At 44.0% G+C, this 18,828-nt stretch overlaps 3 protein-coding genes across 4 annotated transcripts; 1 reads left to right on the top strand and 2 right to left on the bottom strand.

The window, feature by feature from the left end:
• Positions 1-100: 100 nt before the first annotated feature.
• LOC142994811 (relaxin-3-like) lies at positions 101-1,446 on the bottom strand. The gene is made up of 2 exons (XM_076145681.1): positions 569-1,446; positions 101-463 (listed from the first exon to the last, which is right to left on the bottom strand). Exons 1-2 carry the CDS (start codon positions 741-743, stop codon positions 183-185), a joined length of 456 nt encoding a protein of 151 aa, XP_076001796.1. The 5' UTR covers positions 744-1,446; the 3' UTR covers positions 101-182.
• A 518-nt stretch (positions 1,447-1,964) lies between these two features.
• LOC142994925 (MHC class II regulatory factor RFX1-like) lies at positions 1,965-10,870 on the top strand. Of its 2 annotated transcripts, none has more exons than XM_076145819.1 (18): positions 1,965-2,115; positions 3,215-3,575; positions 5,374-5,471; positions 5,578-5,667; positions 5,977-6,050; positions 6,183-6,474; positions 6,665-6,846; positions 6,957-7,076; positions 7,392-7,513; positions 7,658-7,776; positions 7,940-8,043; positions 8,168-8,319; positions 8,724-8,821; positions 8,956-9,105; positions 9,225-9,436; positions 9,529-9,682; positions 9,760-9,805; positions 9,910-10,870. In XM_076145819.1, the coding sequence occupies exons 2-18, from the start codon at positions 3,242-3,244 to the stop codon at positions 10,086-10,088; spliced, it is 2,526 nt and encodes an 841-aa protein (XP_076001934.1). In that variant the 5' UTR covers positions 1,965-2,115; positions 3,215-3,241; the 3' UTR covers positions 10,089-10,870. The 2 variants fall into 2 exon arrangements, with proteins under 2 accessions (XP_076001934.1, XP_076001933.1); XM_076145818.1 differs by having other exon boundaries at positions 5,575-5,667.
• A 1,684-nt stretch (positions 10,871-12,554) lies between these two features.
• dcaf15 (DDB1 and CUL4 associated factor 15) lies at positions 12,555-18,713 on the bottom strand. Its single transcript, XM_076145822.1, has 13 exons — positions 18,592-18,713; positions 17,751-17,848; positions 17,497-17,635; positions 17,239-17,345; positions 16,991-17,136; positions 16,650-16,808; positions 15,599-16,213; positions 14,784-14,875; positions 14,535-14,657; positions 14,326-14,405; positions 14,057-14,161; positions 13,854-13,969; positions 12,555-13,352 (listed from the first exon to the last, which is right to left on the bottom strand). The coding sequence occupies exons 1-13, from the start codon at positions 18,682-18,684 to the stop codon at positions 13,297-13,299; spliced, it is 1,929 nt and encodes a 642-aa protein (XP_076001937.1). The 5' UTR covers positions 18,685-18,713; the 3' UTR covers positions 12,555-13,296.
• Positions 18,714-18,828: the final 115 nt, after the last annotated feature.

Genomic DNA, 18,828 nt, shown 5'->3' with positions numbered 1-18,828 from the left:
AAAGCTTTATTGAAATTTCATGCATCAATCTGTGATATTTTTTTCAAGAGAACAGATTGATATTGCTGTATAGTAATTAATACATGAATGATGTGTTGGAAGGTATATGGAGGTGAGTGTAGACTACAACATGAATGGGGTGGACAAGCTTTCAGGTAAAAAACAACAACAACAAAATGGACTCAGCACAGGGAGCTGATTTCGCTCTTGCTACAGCCCCATTTGCAGCAGGCGTTGGACAGTCCCACCTCTACGTCTCTCCCTTTCCTGGCTGTATTGCGAAAAGCCTCCAGCACCTCCTCTAAGGTTGCCGAGCGAACTAAACGACCGAATCCAGCTGCCTCAGGTGCCACATCCATTTTTTGATCCTTCAACATTTGGGGCTTGGCAGGATGTTGGTCACTGGGAAATTGAGAGACGGGATCTGGATTCCATGGGTCAAAGGCTTCTTCCTCAATTACACCTGATAAAAAGGAAAAGGGAATTTCTGAGTGTTGCAGTCAGAATATATAGCATATCATCATGTCATACATATCATGAAATTGTACATTTTCACACACAATCTCACCTGAATCCTCCACCCTTCTCCTCCAGCGAGAGCCACCACAGGTAAAGATGACAGCTCGTATGAATTCCCTTCCACACAGTTTCACTCTGTAGAAAGAGGGGTGCCCTTCATCAGACTTCACTCTGCCTACTAGAGTCATAAGCAGGCCCAAGGTAACCAGCGCTGCCTTCCACATGATTAGAATAATGAAAACCGCAGATACCTTACAGGTTGGGAAGGATTTGAAAAATCTGGTTTGATATCGATGTCGACTCTTTCAGTGTGGTTTGTTTTTTCTCTGGGCAACCATCTTCTTATATAGGCCTCAGCATCTTGAAGAAGGGCTAGAGCTCACCTCAACTCATCCTCATGCCCAGAGATAAGACAGGAGACCTTTAGGGACAACAATACCCAGAGTGAAAGAAAATGTTGTGATCAAGTATCATATGAGGCAGGAGGTGATGTCAACAGACCTCTTGGCAATCTTATCATCTATGACCTTTTGCTGGCCTTTCTGTCTTTATGGCAGTTGAATTGTGCGAGTGCATTCTCTGTCTTGGTATCTGCTCTGCCTGGCATTGGATGGAGATCTTTATCCATTCACTGCAAGGATAACTACCATGATATACAGTTGTGTTCACTCCCAACACATTAAATGGAAACACCTTGGATTCTACACATTCAATGAAAATGAACGACTGTTGACTGAATGTTCTTTTCAGACTGCCTCCAACATTAGAATTCATTCAATCCACTGCTCAGTATCTGCTCTGTTATTTTTTCCTTTTCCTTCCATTTTCATCTGTACGGCTACATATGACTCATCATTAGTGTTTCCCTCTCTATGTAGAAGAAATAGTCTCAAATGTTTATTGTTATGTCTGAAAATGAAATAAAAATGGGCTGCAGTAAAAACTTACAAATTGTTATCACACATCATCATGTTTTTATAAATTTCTTATCTTATTTTAGTGTCCTGACAATGATACCCTTGGAGCTCTAAAAATACAAGCATACTTCTGCCTGTGAGGGGTTAACATACATACATGATCTAATACACACTTCCAACAAACAACGGGGAAACGTTTTGATCTCAAGACCAACTGGGGATTCTAGAAGACTAAACTGGTGATTCTACTACTAAACGTCTCAATACACCCTATGCTAGAATACAAAGCAGACATAAGGGTTCATTAATAAATTTACTTGATATACGGTGTAATCAGAAAGTAAACTATGAGTTTTCAGGTTTGTGCAATCAGAAAAGTTAACAAAAAGAGGTTATTTGACGTTCGGGGTGGTCAAACTGACAGACAGGGCTGAGTGACCAGTAAGCAACCGCTTATGTTAGTGACACCGCGACCACCTCCTATTCCAGCCAATCAGCAGTGAGGCTGAGGGCGGAGACAAGTCGAGAGGGTAGCAACAGTTGCCCCGGTGAAACCAAGGCGCCATAGTCACGGTAGTCCTGGCGACAACAACCAAGCAACGGCAATCAACAAAAACAACCTAAATCGCTTAGGAACAAACTTTTTCGACAAAAAAGATCACTACCGGGATAAAAAGAGGTGAAAGAGTAACATATATCACTGTTATATTTTAATGTTGCTGAAATTTCGAAATGTTTGTGTGTTTGTACAGTCGTCAACGTTAACGTGAAATTGGTCGAACGTGGCGGTGATGAAAGTGGTTGCTAGCTTCGCTTCAAACGCAGACCGTTGTTATGGCGATGTCAGATATTTGATAAGAACACAAGATGGCGGGTGTGTTGTAGTGCCATTCGTACTTTTTAGACAATTATTTACGAACACCGCCGTTGTTTCTCGGACTTTGTAATATGACGCATTTGAACTATACGTTTAATACGTTAGTTGGTGTGTAAACAGTGACGAGTCACGTCAGTAGCTAGCGGCTAGCTCGCTTTGACGTTTCTGTTACTTAGCAGCTAGCCGGGGGAGCTACCACTGTCGCTTTTTTAACTGTCTTAAGCAATCTTTTTCTAGCAACGCTAAAGACCGAGAACAACATTAAACTGCTGACACAACGAAAGAGTGTATGGGCTGTGATCACAGAAGCCTAAGCACTATATGTTTCATGATCTTTTTGTGACTTCGAAAAAGTTTGGTTGGCCTGACATTAAGCAGCGCTAATGTCTCGCGTGTACACGGTGTGCCGGAGGATCATCTGATTGTGTTGTTTGCATAGGAGTGGCTTATGTCGGAGTGGGACGGACAGCGCATCCAGTTCATAGTTTGAGTTCATTCTAGATGGCAGTATCTGGCACTATATATAGGATATGATCACGCATATGCACTGATTTCATATTGATTACATGGCTTTTTCACTTGACATTCAAGTTAAGGCACCTAGTTGCTGTGTATTTATTTGTTTTTCTGAGATTTCAGTACATTCTGTTCCATACAGAGCCCAAAAATGAAAGGTTGTCGACTTCTGCTTTTGTACATACTTCCTTTTCCTGCCCCCCACCCCCACCCCTGCCTCTCTCTCTCTCTCTCACACACACACACACACACACACTCATTCTCGCTCTCATACACACACAATCACAATCTGTGTCTGGCTAAATCACTGAGAGGTGAAATGATATGCTATCAGAAAGAATAAGTAGCCTTTTCATTACAGAGTGCCTTCCTTTTTTATCCACAGAACTAGTGCCACGGAGCGTTGGTTGCCATGGCAACTTCTGGATACTCCGAAGACCTTCAGCCTCAGCAGGCCAACACAGTAACCATAGCGACGCCTGCCACAACCACACCTTCATCCGCTAAGTCTGCACACTTCCTGTCAGAGATTCCACCGAGCTCTGGAACCATTGCATCATCCAACCAATCGGCCGCTGGCTCAAAAAAAGGACAGGATGCGCGGTGTTCCCAAGCCACGCCCACTCAGGCCCAGAGCCAGAAAGCTGTGGTTCTCACCACTCCCAGTCAGCAGTACATAGCTACTGAGATCCAGAAGAGTAACGGCCAGAACAGCTCACCTCAGTACATCATAGTGACTGTCACAGGTGAGTGACTGAGGAATGAGTCACATTGTTAACTACTTTGTTCAGCTCTCCATTTAGTAGGTGAACATGTAGCAAACAATTGAATTGGACCGTCCTCAATTCTCCTTTCACAAGTATGGTGTTTCTATAAGCAACAAGCTGGATCACAATGTCAAAGTCCAGAGACAAATAGTTTGTATGCTGCACATTTATATTCTGAGGAGTGATTTTTCCACATATATGACAGATATAATAGTTGTCAGTGACGGAGGTGGTGGTGTTATGTTTGTTCAGTAGATCTCTGACATGATCCACAGATTCCAGACTACTGTTAGTTTACTCTACTAATGGGTCACATCCAAACAGTAAAGTATAATATTCCCTTATTGACTAGGACAACTATGAATGGAGGCCAGTGGGGACACGAGTCCAGCAGGGGTTGAAATTCAGCAAGTGTAGTTAGTGAGTCGATCTGGTTGGATAGTTCCTACATCGTGAGTACAAAATAAGCTGATTGACTTTGTTGCTAGGCTGCAAAGTGGTATACGGGGAGCTCGGATGGCTGACGGATGAAACCTCACTTGTTGTGTTCTTTGCTGCACCCACTGCTTATGCTCATGTGCATACTTTACACACTTACAGTTTTTATTTTATCATCATGATTTTTGAGGTTTGGAAATACATCATGAATAATTGATAATAAATGAAGGATGAAATGAATTGATGAAGGAGACCTGAACCAGTTCTGGTGTTAATCTATACAGTGTTTATTTTTGGGTCTAGTCTATTCGTAGATCTTTTTGCCTGCTAATATCAAGTAACACTGCACTCTTACCCAGAGAGACTCACAGCCGTCGGGCTCGTCTCTTGTAGCAGAACAACTGCGAGCAACATGTTTGCCGAATAACTGTTCTATATAAAACTAACAACACCCTGAAATCTGGATTATGGGCCAAAGTTTGAAAAAATAATTATTCAGGTTCATGTATTGCAGATTAGAATTTGATCACTTCCAATGAATTTAGTATAATTAGGCATAACGAGTAATTCTGAGGTGAGAGAAATTACTAAAAACACCAGGAGTTTACCGGTTGTTCAGTAGTCATCTTTAACAAACCATAAATATGTTTGAATATATAATATAATATAAAGACAAGAAAATACAATAACTTTTGATGAACTTTCAATTAACTCCTTTGAGGCAATCTCACTATTGTAGTAAAAAAATAAGTAGACTACCAAGAAAATGATAACAGCCAATGAATAATTGTTCATTCTTACCAAGATATCCTAAAAACATCTCTTGAAAGGAGCCTGGTAACATTTACATATGTACAGCTGTGGTGGTTTTACCAATTCATTTACTAAATGGAGAACAAAAATATCGATTGATGAAAGGAGGAGAAAGCAGGAAATCAGGAAGTTATCAGGTATTCAAGGGGTTTCAGGAAACAAAATTCACCCTCTCCTCCTTATGTGTCTCTCGCTTCCCTCTATCATCTGATCTGCATGTTTACAAGATGGAGGGATTTCTTTCCCCATCTGGGGAGATTAGCTGTCCAAGGCTGTCCTCCTGTGTACAAGATATAAGGACGGAAGGAAACTTTGAGAGACACTCTCCTCATTGTCTGTCAGTCTCTCATCTGATGAGTAACATAGAAGCCTCATTATACCGCAGTATGTTCTGTGGTGGTTGTTATTACGAATTGGAAGCAGTGTGTCGTGAGTACTGAGATCTTATGTTGATAGTTGGTAGGTTGTCTGCCAAGTTAGTGTCATATCTTTGAAACCTCTCCCTCTTTGCTCTCGCCGTACCTAGAGGGTTCTGTTCACTCGAGTGACAGTCTGTCAGACTCCAGCCCAACTGCCCCGGGGGTTCCTACTCAGGTCGTCCAGCCAGTGCAAACCACCACACAGGTAAAACATGAACACACACATACACAATGAATTTGACCACACCGTAGCAAATTTCTGTTGATTTTTGTGACAAATATCCTGATCCTATGCCTTTACGCCCCAGCAGAGGTCAGTATTGCAGCCTGTGTCACAAGGAGCCAAGAGGAATCAGACGGCTCACATCAGCAGCCTGCAGTCTGTGCACATCAGCCCAGAGGTAAAACACACACAGACTCTCTGATTCCATTCAGTTTCTTCCAATCCCATCTGTGTGTCTTGATCATTGTATTGTCTCGGCAAGTGGCATTTCTACGAGGAAATTCCATCATTCCACGTGTTGTAGTAATAAAGACTACATGTCAAATGGGCAAGTGTTTGGTCAACCTATAATGATCTGACCTCTTAATATCCATACAAAAACTGTATGCTGTACATATCTAAGAAATGATTTGATATGGATTGACTTGCATCCTTGGCCATCTGCTTCAAAGATTGCATTGAAGTTTCCGCTTTTCTTATTGCTCAGGTTGAACATGTATACTCTGGCCAAGTGCAGTATGTGGATGGAGCAGGAGACACAACTTTCACCACATCCACCATGTGAGTAGAAAGCAATTTGCTCTGGATGGTCTATGAAATGTACATCACACACACATACACCCACACACCTTTTTAACGTTAAATGTGATCGTATTTCTCTGTGTTTGTGTCAAAACATTTCTCTCTATCCAGCCGATCAAGCAGCTACCCTTACTCGGACTCGCCACTCTACTCCCAGACTCCTCCCACTTCCTCCTCTACCTACTATGAGGCTACAGCCAGCTCTGAGTCAGACATCACTGGATCTGTGACCCCGCAGCCTGTCCCCTTGGCAATCGGAGGAGCCGGTAGTGGCGGAGCTGTAGGTGGAGGCGGCTATGTCATTCAAGGAGGATATGTTCTAGGTGGAGGTGGGGGAGGGGCGGGTGCAGGAGGAGGAGGAGCACAGAGTTACTCCAGTAATTCTCGTGCCCCACCTGCCACTGTGAGTACTAAAGTAGCAATGAACATGCACTTTAAAAACTTGGATTGCAGTGTAGTGAATTGGCTTAATCAAGAGTCACATATACACCTTAATGCAATTGATTGGCTTGTTTGTATTGGTTCATTCATATATATATATATGACATCATGGAGTGTAAAAATGAAAGTCTTGAACCATCCACCTTCTGCAGGTGCAATGGCTGTGTGATAACTATGAGGGGGCGGAGGGGGTGAGTTTACCTCGCTGCACCCTCTACTACCACTACCTGCTGCACTGCCAGGAGCAGAAACTAGAACCTGTCAATGCTGCGTCCTTTGGCAAGCTCATCAGGTCTGTCTTCATGGGCCTACGCACACGGAGACTAGGGACCAGGTATGAATACACACTCTCACACACACACACACACACACTGCATTATCTATCTATCTATTGTGTTAGACCAGCATTTCAAGTTATTTTGATATTTTTCCTGTGTGTTCCAGAGGGAATTCAAAGTACCACTACTATGGTCTGAGGATCAAAACTGGTTCCTCCCTGCTCAGACTGATGGATGAGCAACAGCACATGGCCATGAGGCAGCAGCCTTTCTCACACAAAAACAGGTATCCACTTGAACTTGTGTATCTGAGGTCCTGTGAATATTTATCACATTACTTATTTCTTTATATAGGGTGTGTATCACTCCTGATTCTACCCCAATATGTGACTTGAACATGCTGTGTGGGTTGGCAATGCCTCACCCCAACATCATGCATTTCTCTTTGAGTTTCATGACCCATCAGCATGACCTCGTCTCTTGAATCCAAACATGTTCATAGTCTGTCTATTCTTGTTTCTCAAATTTGTTTTGTTAAACTCTTTCTTCACTGTGGATTTGTCACTGCCGTGTCTCTGAATGATGAGTTTTCTGTCCATAGGGTAAAGCCATTGCAAAAGGGACTTGGGATCACCAATGGGACTTCAGGAGGGTCGGGTCAGCAGCAGGCGGGGGCACTCTGTGATATTTCAGCTCAGGTTCAGCATTATCAGCAGTTCCTGGGTGAGGAACTGCCACAATCTTTATGTTCTCTACATAATATTGATGTAACATTCTAATTAGACCTAACATTTGAAATGCAGAGATGTTAATATTCTAGTATTGCGTTCCCTTTGTTTTTCTGTGTCGGTGATGTACCTTGTGTAGAGGCATCGCGACCATTGCCAGAGTTTGTGGACCTGGACCTGCAGGATCAAAGTCTCCCACATGGGATCCTTTTGGAACACCTCAAGGCTTTTCAGACACTCTACAGAGAGCACTGTGAGGTAGGCAGCCTCAGGCAAAGAAAGGGAACTTATAGCTCAGGGTGGCACCATTATTTTCAATGCTTTCTCATTTAGTGCAGTTTTGGTACAACTTGTGACTTGACTAATGGAGTCTCTCCTGCTTGTGATTCTGATTCTGTGTTCTTATGTCACCTGTGTGCAGGCCATTCTGGATGTGATGGTCAACCTTCAGTTTACTCTTGTGGAGACACTTTGGAAATCCTTCTGGCGGTTCAACCAGAGCAGTGATACAGAATCACTTAACCTGTTAGTGTCAAATTAAATAATAGCACATACTTGGCTCCAGTTCACCTGTATATGCTCTCTGACATGCATGCATTCAGTAAACGGCACCTGCACATGTAGTCATAATTATAACCTCCTTTTCCAGGCATAATGAGTCTGAGAAGCGGCTGCCTAAAGCGTGTCTGGTCGTGCTGTGTAAGTTTGAGCCGGTGTTACGCTGGACGAGAGAGTGTGATAACGTCCTCTACCAGACTCTGGTGGAGATCCTCATCCCTGATGTACTGAGACCCATCCCCAGTAAGTTATTGTGGACAGGAGAATGTCAGATTGACAAACCATGTCAGACTGAATGTGTGTTCAGTCTTTAAGAATCTGGGAAATAAAGTCTAAAAAAAAATCATTGGTTCAAGCTTATAAAAAGAAAAAGATGATCAGGCTGAATGCTAATACAGTGATAAAAGCAGGACAGTTTTGAAAATATGTTACACAACAATAAGAATAGTATATGAGGAAGTCAGGGCCAAGTCTAATTTGGGCAGGAAATAGTTCAGAACTGCATGGAAATGTTCGTGAAAATGAAATAACTTTGAAATGAATTGAATCAGATTCAATAGTTAAAAACTGTGTCTGCTCTTCATCTAAATCACTCCTCCTGTATTGCATGTTGAAATAGTGTCGACCCTTTATCTTATTTTCCTAAGGTGCCTTAACTCAGGCCATCCGTAACTTTGCCAAGAGTCTGGAGAATTGGCTGACTGGCGCCATGATCAACATCCCAGAAGAGATGGTTCGCATAAAGGTTATTAAAGACTCTATAACTATGGAACAGACATGATACATTTAATTATTACTATATATACCATATATTATGTACTACATTTACATCAAAGCCAAGAAACCTGGGGTCCTTCATCTTCTCTTTCTCTCATTCAGGTGGTGTGTGTGAATTCATTCTCCCAGACACTGCGCCGCTACACCAGCCTGAACCACCTGGCCCAGGCGGCTCGTGCCGTTCTTCAGAATTCCGCCCAGATAACCCAGATGCTGTCGGACCTCAACAGGGTTGATTTCACTAACGTACAGGTCTGTAAACACTAATATTTCTCTCCTTCCATAAGTTTTCAACCCTCCTGTGTATGTTCTCAAGTAAAAAAAAGAGCCGGACTCACACAGTATCGCCCCCCCCCCACCCCACCCCTCAGGAGCAGGCATCCTGGGTGTGTCAGTGTGAGGACAGTGTAGTCCAGCGCCTGGAACAAGACTTCAAGCAGACCCTGCAGCAGCAAAACTCACTTGAGCAGTGGGCTACTTGGCTGGATGGCGTCGTCTCCCAGGCCCTAAAGCCCTATGAGAACAACCCAGTCACCCTACCAAAAGCTGCCAAGGTCTTCTTGCTCAACTGGTCTTTCTACAGGTAAGAGTCAGCGAGTAGAGTTAGAATGAGATAAGAAATATAAAAAATAAAAGGAGTATAAATGTCCTCCCTCTGCTGCCCTCTCCTTTCAGTTCTATGGTGATCAGGGACTTGACACTGCGCAGTGCTGCCAGTTTTGGCTCCTTTCACCTGATCCGCTTGCTGTATGATGAGTATATGTACTACCTGATTGAACACAGAGTGGCCCAGGCTAAAGGAGAGACACCCATTGCTGTCATGGGCGAAGTATGTGTACATTTACGCACATTATGTAATCTCAATTTGATGATAAATGTTTCTAAACCCCATAAATTATGTTGCAGTTTGCAAGCACTGTCAAGAGCCGAAACTCTTTGGATATGGAGAAAGGTAACTTCATCAAATGCTGCTTCCAAGTGCTGCTCTTCTTTTAGCGTGTTTGATATATTCAAATGTTCAGTGGACGCTTTATTTAACTGAACTTTGCTCGTCAGATGAGGAAGAGGAGGAGGACGATGAGGAAAGCGAGGAGGAACCCGGAGACCTGGTGTTACAGTCCAGATCTCTGAGTATAGTTGAGGAGGAGAAGGAGTCGATGGAACCACCCACCAAGCAGCCCAGGACCACTTTAAATCTCCACACTCTGGCTGAGACACACAGCACACCACCTTAGTCAAGTGGATTCTCTCTCTCTCTCTCTCTCTCTTTCACACACACACACACACACAATTTCTTTAAGTTTCGAATCATATCATGCCGTTCTCCACCATGTTGGTCGTGGGGGTGTCTCTCCGTGTGATGTTGTGACAAACAAGGAGGAGTAGGAGGAAATGGAGGAATCAAACCCGTTGCCTATTTTGTGTTTTGTACTTTTGTGCTGCCATTTATTTCCTTTTATTTCTTCATTGAGCACCTAATCCATCTCAATCATCTCTATTTCCCTGTGCCTTAACTTCCATGCCTATTCAGTGGCTCGATGTCAATAGTTTCCCTTTATAAAACACTGGGGAGATTGAGGTATTCATCTCCTCCCCAAAATGACCTTGCGATGACCTTGCCTACACTGTACCCTTAAGCCCCTCCTGTCCTGCCTTAACCACTGACCTGTTTGCTGTGGAGATGAAAAAACTCCAAAATTCTATAATGTACTCTGAATTTAAAGAATCACTTACATTGCCTTTATGCGGTGACTATGCAGGAGAACTGGACTTAAACGAATGATAATGTCTCATATATAATTTTCACTTTATCTCAAAGTACCATCTGGAATGATGCTTTCCCATTTTTTGCCAAATGGGTTTTGATTGAAGCAGCTATTTGTGCCATAATTGACTTCTTCTTTTTTTGGCCAACTAACAGCTACCATGTGCCTTTATGAGTGAGTGAGCCTTAAAAGCTTGTATTCTATATACTCTGTATCAGTGGATTAATAAATGAAGGTCCTGTGGAATAGTCTTGGCGTTGTTACAAAAGTTCCTTAATTGTATATAAATCTGAGATGGTGACAGTCTAGCATTGATGTGATGTGATTACCCAGTTTGCTTTTCATCCATCTGTCATCCATCTAACCATTTCTTTAGCTCGTAGTCCCACTTTCTCTCTCACATACACACTCATTAACGGACAGATTCCAGTGCACTCCACCAACACACACACAGACCTTCACAGACACAGTGCAACATGATGAACAGGGCCCCACAACAAAGCCACAGCCTGTCACTGTCAATCAGGAGCACCTCTAATGCTACAGTATATCCTCAATACCAGCGGATATGCTCTCATACAATGTGAAAGATTTTTGTAATGTAAAAGAAGATGTTTATTTTCTGGGTATCTACAGGGAACAGTGACAGTGGGAAGAATAAGCTGAACTCTTTGGAAATGATGAGGATAAACATGGTTGTTCTTCACCCTGAGTCACATTAATAGTAGTACACATTTTCTGCAAACTAGTGACAAACATTTAAGATTTCTTTATTTATAATTATTATACACAAGATTGATTGGGTATGTTAACATTTAAACCAATACATGCAAGCCGTCCAATGCCCGAGGAAGCACAGCAGCCCTAAACCATGACGCTGCCGCACAGCTGGGATGTTTTAATGTGTATGTGCCTGCGGATCAGCTTTCACAAAAAGGAGTGTGGTTATTTCTCGGACAACTCAAACAGATGTGAGTTGATCCATTATTATGACGAAGAGTAAGATGACAACATGTTTGCTGAGCAATTAATGAAGAAATCCAAATAGTTCCAAAGGGTTTCGCCTTTTCTTTCCATTGTATATGTTGAATATATTGCACTCTAGCTTCGTCCTTGTCCAAGATATGGGCTTTTAAAGGAATTGGAATTTGGTCAAAATTGTAAATTATTGGCTTTTTGTGTGTTTCCTAGGCCAAGATATGGCCCGTTCAAAAAACATCAAATTTGATAAGGGTTCCCCTTTACCTTTTCTGAAAATATGACCAATATTTAAATTTTCTTCAAACTCATGCCAATGGATCCTCGTGCCCCCCAGAGTCTGTGTGTGGATTTTTAGCTGCAGACAAAATCTATTATGTACCTTTTGTGAACATTGATATATCCAAACTATTTGTATTTTGTTGCAACCATTATTGCCTTAAGAAACATGTGGTATGTCTATTGTCCACTATCCAGAGTATTGAGGTTTATTTTCATTGTGGAAATGGACGAGGCATGTAAACACATATAAGATTCTAAACCCTTTACAAATGCTCAGCCACTAGCTTCCCCTGTGGCACGAGCAGAGGATCATAATGTGTTGGACATTAAAAACACATAAGGTCACCGCTGCTATTAGAAAGTGCTGAGGTTTCCCCCCGACCCCAAGGATAATCTGCCCACCCATAATCCACCAAATGAAACAGTTTGTACACATAATTGTCCTAATGCAATGTCGCTATCGGAGAATTTGCAAGTTTGATTCTGTCCTCCAGCTTGTGCTGCTGAACTTCTTATAAATTAGGATATATTGTTGTTACAGACCTCTGTCCTTAATCTGTGCTCTACCCTCACTGTTGACTAAAAAGATGTAATTTCTTTCGATGAAACCGTTTTCAACATTGTACTGCAAAACCCTTTCACCCCATTGAAATAACAGAACCAACTTATTACAAATATTTTGAACATTTTATTTCAACAAAAATATCCCAATAGAACATACATACACTCATTTCCATTCTTATGGACGTACAGCCAGACGTCCACCAGCTAAGCAGGTGACAGCAATAACCTACGACTTACAGAATGCATATTAAAAGGAAAAAAGATGCCCAGAGCCGAGTGATGGAGTAGTGGGATGATTTAGTTCCCTTACGAGAATGAAATAGTTACATGAGTGAACACAGATCAGACAGGCATGGATAAACCCAACCATACACACTCATTCTAGGGGATACACTCACCTCGTGAATAACACACAGGTACAGCCATTGCATAAATTCACTTACAAAATATGCACACTGGAGTAACATTACACCTTTATGTATAAAAAAAAACAAAACTATTTCTGTTCAGTCCTGCTCTTTGTTTTGGTGGTTGCACGAATACAGTACACAATTACAAAAAGAAATTGAAATAAAGATCGGCTAGAAAACAGTTGGTTTGAACCTACAGCATTGTTTGTTCACTTGTAGAAATTCAATTTGAGAGGTGTGTTAACTACATGTTACTGAAGTGTAGTTACTGGACGTCTGCAGCTTTCCCCACATCAAGGTCAGGCACTGAAGACGAGGCAATGTCCGTGTGTGTGTGTGTGTGTGTGTGTGTGTGTGTGTGTGTGTGTGTGTGTGTGTGTGTGTGTGTGTGTGTGTGCGTGTGCGCATGTGTGTGTATGTGTGCAGGTGCAGTCGTGCTTCCTTCATAATACAATCCAGGTGCATCGGTCACTGTCCGCTAACACTTGCAGGGACGAGCCTGCGGGTAAGAAGAGAGAGAGAGAAGAAGTTTGATGAGCACAAATGGCAAAGTTTGAAAATAGCAACAGACATCCATTTGTAGGTTTTCATTACACACACATTTGCACACTTTCTCTGGCAGACAATAAAGAGTACTTGGGGTACAAAGAGTGCAGATAACTGCTACTGCAAGCAGAAAAAGACACTGCCTCATTTATGCCATTTTTAGCCTGCAACCAAAATCAATACCAATACAGTAACTTAGGAGATAACTACTAATATCTGCACTACTAACGCATCTCTTACTTACTAATCACATGTAACAATAGGCCCTGTACTCAACAATGTGATGTCATCTGTATCACACTGGTAGCAAAGCTCCTCCAATGTGTGTGAATGTGAATGAATATCAGCAAATGCAAAGCTCATTTTCTTTTTCTTTTCTATGTGTACACTCAATGCTCGCTGGCTGCTGTTGAGGTGACGGGTCAAAGGGTGTGTATGTGCACATATAACACACCTTTGTGCAAGGCTTCATTTGTCATGCGATTGATGTAGCGGGAGCTGCTTTCAGGAACCAGCCACTTCATCACCATGTCCACGCAAGACTTCCTGTAAGAACTCCACACACTCCCACTGACAGGAGACAAAGAGAGACGCCCGTCAGCGGAACAGAAATACACAGAGGGACACGAGTGGAAAGGCGTGGCAGAAGGTGCTCACCTCGTCTGACCCTTGACCTCTGTGAGGTCGCCGACACCGACGGTGGAACACACGCCTGTGTTCAGGTCCCAGCTCACCTGCAGGTTGGAAAGGTAAGTGCTCGGCCTGAGAACAGAAGCAATGAAAAAGACAATAAGTGGGGAGGAAAATGTGTTTCAATGTTTCAGTATAGTAGAACAGTGAGACAAGGATCACTCGCTCACAAAGACACACACATTTACAGGGTTAGTGAGGCTTTGGGAGATTAATAACAGGAAGTGGGCCTGTACCTGAAGTGCTCCTCTGGGGTGGAGAAGGCAAGTAGCAGCAGGCCAATGTTGATCATCACCGTGTTGGTCTCTGGACACACCTGATAAACACCAAACAACATTTCATTCCAGCCTTCCTATCACAGTCCTACAGTAACTCTCCAATAGAATGTAATGAGGATGAGTACGGACTGTAGTTTGTGTATGTGTGTGTGTATGCTTGTGTTCACCTCCAGTATCACCACATCGTAGTCACTGAAGGAGCAGAACTGACGGGCCCACGCCGCATCACTCCTGATCACCTCATTGATAAGATACTCAAAGTCCAGAGTCAGCTGCTCCACACACACACTCTGCAAGAGAGACAACACGTAATTGCCTTCACACACAAGTCTCTAACACCTCTTGTTCTGTGACAGAACACATCAGTTCTCAGTGGCTTTGCATGATGGTGATGATGCAGACGTGTGAGAGCGAACCTTTCCATCGTGCGGCCCGCTGACCAGCTGCAGGTTACGTCCATTAAGATCCGTGACTGTGAAAGGCAGCTGGACCTTATCGTCTTCATAACCTAGAAAGAGCAAAAAGGAAAAGGAGAGGACCAACCGACAGAAGTCAGACATGACCGTAGCAGCGTTCCAGCTCAGGATCTGAACCCTCCAGAGGTCAAAGCAACTAAAAGGGCAGCCGGACTGGTGCCCTCCTCACACAGGCACAGAAATCCCTGAAATGTGCAATTCTGATTGGTCAACTGCAGCAGACGACTAGGGTGTAACTACTTTTATTTTCCGTCATTATTTCACAGATTCATTAGCCACCTTAACATTTTTTCGGTACCTTTTAGCCTCAGTGTGCTATTGTTAATTTTTGGTATGTATAATATTCACACTACTTTCTTATTTCCCCTTTACTTAAAGCTTTGATCTGTTTATCTCTACATGCATTAGTCTAGTGGTCTCCATAGCAACCCCCCTATGTTGCGCCTTACTTCCTGTCGTCTTAATCAACCATGGAGATCACACTCAAGTTGCATTTTTGTATGGAAAGTGTTAAATAAGTGTTTGTTGGTTGATGAGGTTTACAGATGTGCAATCACTGGAGTGGGACATGTTTCTGTTCATCCATAAGGTTTTGTGACTTCATCTGAATAAATCCGATGTTTTAACCCACTACATCACTGTTTTGTCTGACGAGAACTCATTTTACTGGCCCTACTCTTCCTCCATGCGTCTTTGCACCCACTCCAGTGATTGCACTTCATTTCCTAGCTGGAGCTGATGTCTTCCTCTCTCACCTCCTGCGTTCTGCTCGGCTGCCCCTGGCTGTTGGAGGCGGTAGTGCAGGCACGAGTAGTTGACGTATCCGGGCTCGCTGGAGCCTGTCTCTTGGGATGAGGATGAGGTCGGTGTAGGTGGGGATAAAGGAGACGAAGAAGAGGAGGCGGGAGACATGATCTGCTCCGAGCTCAGATCATGGGCCCCACCTGATGCTGACCCTTGTGGTAAATGAGTCCGTCTCTCCTCCTCCTCCCGTCTCTCTTTACAGTCGTGCGTGTCTCTCTGAGTCTCTGCACATGTCTCTCTGTCGCTCGTACTGTGCACGGCCTCTTTTCCATCACTGGCTGCTGTTCTTCTCTCCCCCTGGCTTTCATTTTCTCTCCCTCCTCCTCCTCCCTGGGCGCGTCGGAAGAGGTCAGCGGCAAACTCCCGGGCTCGTACGGCTGCCTGTGACTGGCTAGGCGATGTGGGAAAAGAGACGGGCCTGCTGGAGGTCAGTCTGCTTTCTGAGGATCCCTGAGGTAATGTGGAAGAGGAGGCCGAGGAGGTGGAGGAGACGGATGCAGGGGCTTGGCCTGACAGAGGAGCAGCTCTCTTTGTGTAGAGGATCTGGGAGGACTGACCCTCCTTACCTGCCACAGAAACGCAAACATATAGCACTGTAAAGGTCCATCAGTAGCCTCTGTAACAGATATGCGGTGTCAGGATCAAAAATGATGAATAATAATTGGTCATTTTATCCTGGAAGGGACTTTGCGGCAGTTAACTGCTTTTGGATCAGACAAAAGAAACCCAGATTATATTTCTGAAGTGTTATCCTTTGCTGGCTTGGTGTTCCTGCCGTCCCACACTGCCAACTCCTCCTGATAAGAACTGAATCTGACCAATTTGCTGTTCACAATCATGTGAGAAACCCATCCTGTCCTCTGTAAGACACATCCAGAGCAGATCAGCTTGTCTAACTTCGTGACATGAAAGCAACATTCAGGGGATTTGTACAAGGTGTTGTGATTTCTATCGAGACGAGCTTTGATATGGCAGGTTCATGCATGTGTGTGTGTGTGCTACCTGGGCAGAGTGAGACGCCACAGGCCACCAGGGAGTAGCTAGTGTTCAACAGGATGACCTGGTCCTTCTTAAGCTGGAAAGCTGGCTGGAACGTCGGGAAAGGATACACCACCTGGTACCTGCTGTTGAGCACATAGCCGTGCTCCAGACACTCACCACCTGTGGAAACAGTGAGGAAGAGGCGCCCGGCAGGAAAGAGAGAGAGAGAGCGAGCGGAGTGAAGTGTGCGCTTTCAGGTCACAGTTTGCTTCATCCGACGGCCAGATGCGGCCAGTTTGACTCGGTCCGATTCTACCACACTAGAGCCTGTTCTATGTGATGAGCAGTGTGTGTCTATTTACCTGTGCGTATGGTCGAGACTGAGGGAACCGGACAGCAGTGGGAGCAAGATTTGGGAGGAGGCATGGAAGCAATGGTGATGTAAATGTCTCTGCTGTTCTCATCGCTCATCATGAAGTTCATCAGAACATCGCTTGAACTGCGCGTGCTGGCGGGCGGAGAGGCACACGTGTTAGGACACACACACAAACTGCAACTGAGTAAGATCAGCTTCATTTGGTTATTGATCGGTCTATTCATCGCCTCTTACTTGAAGCCAAAGATGACTATTTTGGTGTGGTCGTTTGGCCACTCACACACAGTCAGGTACAGGTCGCTGTAGATTTCCTCCTCTGCAAACAGTCGCACATGGTGGACCTAGCGTGCGGGGGAAAAGCGGTGCAAAACAGCTGCACGTGAATGTTTTGACATTCATACCGCAAGGGGACATTAACTTGCACAAAAAGACTGAATTGTGAACGCTGACTGATTTTCAGGTAGTGTGTAAATAAACAATCCTGTCCTTTACCTGTTTGAGTCGACTGTGCAGGTTGAACTCCCACCAATAAAGATGGTATATATAGAAAGAGAAATCATCATCCTCTCCACAATCACTGGTGTAGGATAGAACATAGCGACCACATTTGGTGAAGCCCAGAAAGATGTGCCTGGAACACAAAAGGTGAGAGGATACGTATGATGTCATCCGTCTTAAGACAAACCAAACCAAGGAGCAGTTGCAGGTTTGGGGCAGGAGAGAGAAACCTTGTGGGACACACTGACCCGGCTCGAAGGAAGTCCTCGCTGACGATGTTTTTCAAGGGGACACACACTCGAGGTGGGAGCTTCCTGAACAGACGTTGAGAGAAGTGTCCTGACAGCTGTGGAAAGGTGGAGAAAGGTGGTGTTGAATACTGGCAAACATGGAGGTCACAGTGTTAGAAGCACCCAAAGATGGAATGAAGATCAACTAATTGTACAACTAAGCGTTGCCAAAGGACTGATAGCCGTTATTGTTGACTATGATAGTTAAGTAACATTAAGACATTAGAATATCGATGAAATTCAGTGATGCTGGTTCAAAGACATAAAGGACATCACTTAAAATTCGGCCAAATTCAACAAGCACATAAATAAACAATGTAGGTTAAGGGCCCGATAAGGTAAGTGTCCATTAAATAAAATAGTTGATTGAATGTTAAGGCCTTGGAAAGAGCTGAGCACTCCAACGCTGCGCTTTGGTTGTGAGATTGAGCAGAAGCTAACTAAACGCCATTGCCGTTTGGGTTAAACGGCTAACATTGTAGCACCAGAACCTCCACTCAGTTGTCCACAAGCCCGTGAGCAAGCGGAGCCCGAGAGACGGAAAAACGTTAAGCAGAAACACACGCAAAACGCAGCGCCTTCAACATATGTAGCATTAATGAGCAGCCCGCTCGGTAAAGACGCGTTTAGTTTTAAGTTGGAAAGTTAGCTCGCCGCCAAGCTAGTTAGCCGGTTAGCTATTAGCAGCCAGGACAAGCTGGTGAGATGAGGCTTGAGTAGAGGAGATTCATTCCCCCTGTGGATCTGAGCCACGCTTCAGAAAACACGTCACACATTTTCGGGCGAGTTTCGTGCCTACCTTCCCACGCGTGAGAAGCTTGACGACATGGTCTTTATGTTTCCTTTGCGCTTTCTGTTTGCCGTCCTTTTCGGATTTCGAGCTGGGCGCCATCTCTCCCCTGTGCTGTTTGTTTGCGTAGCGTTCAGCGCCGCCCCGATTGGTTCACGTCCCGGGGCAGGTCTACCGGTACTTCCATCCATCACGAACCACAACAAAGACAGCAGCCAGAGCTTCTGATTCCATGGATGAGGGTCA

Source organism: Genypterus blacodes, unplaced genomic scaffold, assembly GCF_046128005.1.
Source record: "Genypterus blacodes isolate CSIRO-AG114 ecotype Tasmania unplaced genomic scaffold, CSIRO-AGI_Gbla_v1 ptg000030l_1, whole genome shotgun sequence".
NCBI lineage: Eukaryota > Metazoa > Chordata > Actinopteri > Ophidiiformes > Ophidiidae > Genypterus > Genypterus blacodes.
The sequence above is the reverse complement of the archived record's forward strand: the minus strand, read 5'-3'. Positions and strand labels throughout refer to the sequence as shown.